The following is a 3,441-nucleotide window of genomic DNA, read 5'->3' as shown; positions in this document are numbered from 1 at the left end:
TTGGTGTTAGCATGTTAGCATCATGTGTGAAGCTACTTTAACTCGAATCCAAATGAAAATTTAAATAATTGAAAATATTGAAAAAATGAAAAGATCTAAATCTTAATAACACAAAACTTATGAGACATTTCTCTTATCGTCCATCGTTTACTTCCATCATAAAGCCCTTTGACACTTTCACCATTTAATCCAATTCATTATTTAAATATTTCTAATATATATTATTACTATATATTTATAATATATACGTACATATACAGTATATATATATATATATATATATATATATATATATATATATGTACCTAAAGATATATTCTCATCGGCAGAAATCAGTCCTGTTGTTGTTGTTCAGGTGGAAGCAGCTGTGTGTCACTTTAATCACATTACACAGACACACACACACACATTGAGACACACACATACACACACACACACAGCTGTAATTTGATTGGGTGAATGAGTCGCAACAAGAAGCTACATCATAATGACACTGAACTGACAGAATGTGTGTGTGTGTGTGTGTGTGTGTGTGTGTGTGTGTGTGTGTGTGTGCGTGTGTGTGTGTGTTCCAGGACTTGATGGAGAGCGACAGCATCACTCTGGACTGGATGTTCAGATACTCTCTCATCAATGACATCGTCAAGGTAACGGCCTTTGGCTGCAGCAGGGGGCGAGGCTTCAGAGAACCTCCCTCCTCTTCATCATCTTCATCGTCTCAGTTAAAAAATAAGTTAACTGAGACGTTGGCTAGTGTTATAATCGCGTTAACGCATTCATTGATTAACGCCGACAATTATTTTATCGCGCGGTAACGCAGTTTTTTTTATTATTATTAAGCGACATTTTTAACACAAGAACCGACATGATGTAAAAACATGATGTAGATAGGTTTGCAGTTTTCAAGGTGTATATTTAAATATCATCTCTTACACACATGAAGATAAAGTTGTGAACACCGGCTGAATATCTATGATCAGAATCATTGTAACTGTTATAACTGCTACTGTGTAAAGGGAATACTGCTGTTAACAACAACCTGATGTGTTTAAAGTGTTTACACCAAATGTTATTGACCTTTTGTTCATATAGCAGTACTTAAAGTGCACAATACACTACTTTTGAATTCATTATTAAACTTTGCGCAAAACAATGAGATTAATCGCGATTAAATATAAATATTAGTGCTGGGCAATGATTACAATTTTATACACCTTGAAAACTGCAAACCTATCTATGTCATGTTTTTATGTTTGTTAAATTCTCAGTAGTGATACTAAATGATGCTTATTATACATATTACAAACAAAAACACTTTAAAAACTCTAAAGAATAATTCAAATTAATCATTTATTTTTAGCTTTTTTTGGTATTGTGGTCAGACACATATGCAATGCTGATTACTGTAATATGTGTGGTATTTGTTATAAATGTACGTTGGTACATAGAGGGTGATAAGAAGCTGTACATGGAGGGACTTAGGACCCAGGGGAATGCAGGTGAAGGAAACAGGAAGAGACGCCACACAAACAGCTGTTCACCGTTCGCTGCCTGGTTCTTGTGTTAAAAATGTCCGCTTAATAAAAATAAAAAAAACTGCGTTAACGCGCGATAAAATAATTGTCGGCATTAATTAATTAATGCGTTAACGCAATAATAACGCGTTAACTTGCCCAGCACTAATATATATATTTATATGTGTGTGTGTGTATATATATATATTTATTTATTTATTTATTTTGCCCCACATCACAGATTCTCCTCAGAGTGACCTCTGAACCTTACGTGTTGTGTGAACGTAACGTGATGTTTGTTATTGTTGTTGTTGTTGTTGTTTTCAGGGCATGTTGTTCCTCCACAACAGCGTCCTGGTCTCCCACGGTAACCTGAAGTCCTCTAACTGTGTGGTGGACGGTCGCTTCGTCCTGAAGATCACTGATTATGGTCTGGAGAGTCTCCGGACCAGCAGCTGTCCTGAGGACACGCACGCCTACTACGCACGTAAGATAATATACAACTACTGTAGTACATCTGTGTCATTGTAGTTCATCTCAGAGGTTAATGTTGTACTTTTACTGCTCTACAGATTCACTAGAGACATTTAAATTGACTTGATAATGAGAAGTTAAGTTTGTCCCCGTCCACCTGTCCACCTGTCCACCCTCCGTTCACCCCCCCTATGCAGGTAAACTGTGGACGGCTCCGGAGCTGCTGAGGACAGACTGCCCCCCCCCCTGTGGGACTCAGAGAGGAGACGTCTACAGCTTCAGTATCATCTTGCAGGAGGTGGCTCTGCTGAGAGGAGTCTTCCACCTGGACTCACTCACTCTGACTCCCAAAGGTCAGTGTGTGTTTACCCTCTGTGGACAAAGACCAGGGGCCTCATTTATGGTCAGTGTGTGTTTACCCTCTTAATAATAGTAAGTATAAATACGAAGACGTTGTCTGTCACGCCCCCCGCCCTCAGAGATTGTCGAGGCGGTGCGTCATGGCGGTGCACCCCCCCTCCGTCCCTCCCTCTGCGTCCACAGTCACAGTGAGGATCTGGGGGTCCTGATGCAACGCTGCTGGAGTGAAGGGCCCCATGAGAGACCGGACTTCAACAGCGTCAAGATCCTGCTGAGAAAGCAGCACAGGTGAGGGGGGGGATGCTGAGGGGGGCACAGATGAGACAGGTGAGGGGGTAAAATATTTGCTGTAAAATGAACTAAATTTAGAATTTTAATTTAGTTCTTTAACTCCTGTCTGTCCTCCTGTCTCTCATCCTGTCTCCCTTCACTGTCCACCTGTCTGTCTGTTCAGGGGTTACGGGTCAAACATCCTGGACAACCTTCTGTCTCGTATGGAGCAGTACGCCAACAACCTGGAGGAGCTGGTGGAGGAGAGAACTCAGGCGTATCACGAGGAGAAGAGGAAGGCTGAGGCTCTGCTGTACCAGATACTACCTCAGTAAGTATACTGCAGTACTACTACTACTGTACCAGATACTACCTCAGTAAGTATACTACATAATACTACATAATACTGCTGCTGTACCAGATACTACCACAGTAAATATACTGCAATACTACTACATAATACTACTACTGTACCAGATACTACCACAGTAAATATACTGCAGTACTACTACATAATACTATTGTGTTTCAGCTCAGTAGCGGAGCAGTTGAAACGAGGTGAGATGGTTCAGGCCGAAGCTTTTGACTCCGTCACCATTTACTTCAGTGACATCATCGGCTTCACCGCCTTGTCGGCTGAGAGCACACCACTACAGGTCAGTAGAACCCAAGAGAACATTAGAGGTCAGTAGAACCCAAGAGAACATTAGAGGTCAGTAGAACCCAGGAGAACATTAGAGGTCAGTAGAACCCAGGAGAACATCATTAGAGGTCAGTAGAACCCAGGAGAACATTAGAGGTCAGTAGAACCCAGGAGAACAAC

The 3,441-nt window shown here is 41.2% G+C and overlaps 1 protein-coding gene across 1 annotated transcript; it reads left to right on the top strand.

Annotated features, from left to right (window-relative positions):
* Window positions 1–354: 354 nt before the first annotated feature.
* On the top strand, window positions 355–3,431 carry LOC116379458 (atrial natriuretic peptide receptor 1-like). The gene is made up of 6 exons (XM_031841417.1): window positions 355–647; window positions 1,842–2,001; window positions 2,186–2,341; window positions 2,468–2,636; window positions 2,803–2,949; window positions 3,151–3,431. The coding sequence occupies exons 1-6, from the start codon at window positions 507–509 to the stop codon at window positions 3,308–3,310; spliced, it is 933 nt and encodes a 310-aa protein (XP_031697277.1). The 5' UTR covers window positions 355–506; the 3' UTR covers window positions 3,311–3,431.
* The last annotated feature ends 10 nt before the right edge of the window (window positions 3,432–3,441 follow it).

The sequence above is a fragment of the Anarrhichthys ocellatus genome, unplaced genomic scaffold, assembly GCF_004355925.1.
Source record: "Anarrhichthys ocellatus isolate YVR2014 unplaced genomic scaffold, GSC_Weel_1.0 scaffold4376, whole genome shotgun sequence".
Taxonomy (NCBI): domain Eukaryota; kingdom Metazoa; phylum Chordata; class Actinopteri; order Perciformes; family Anarhichadidae; genus Anarrhichthys; species Anarrhichthys ocellatus.
Note: the sequence above shows the minus strand (reverse complement) of the source record. Positions and strands in the feature narration are given on the sequence as shown.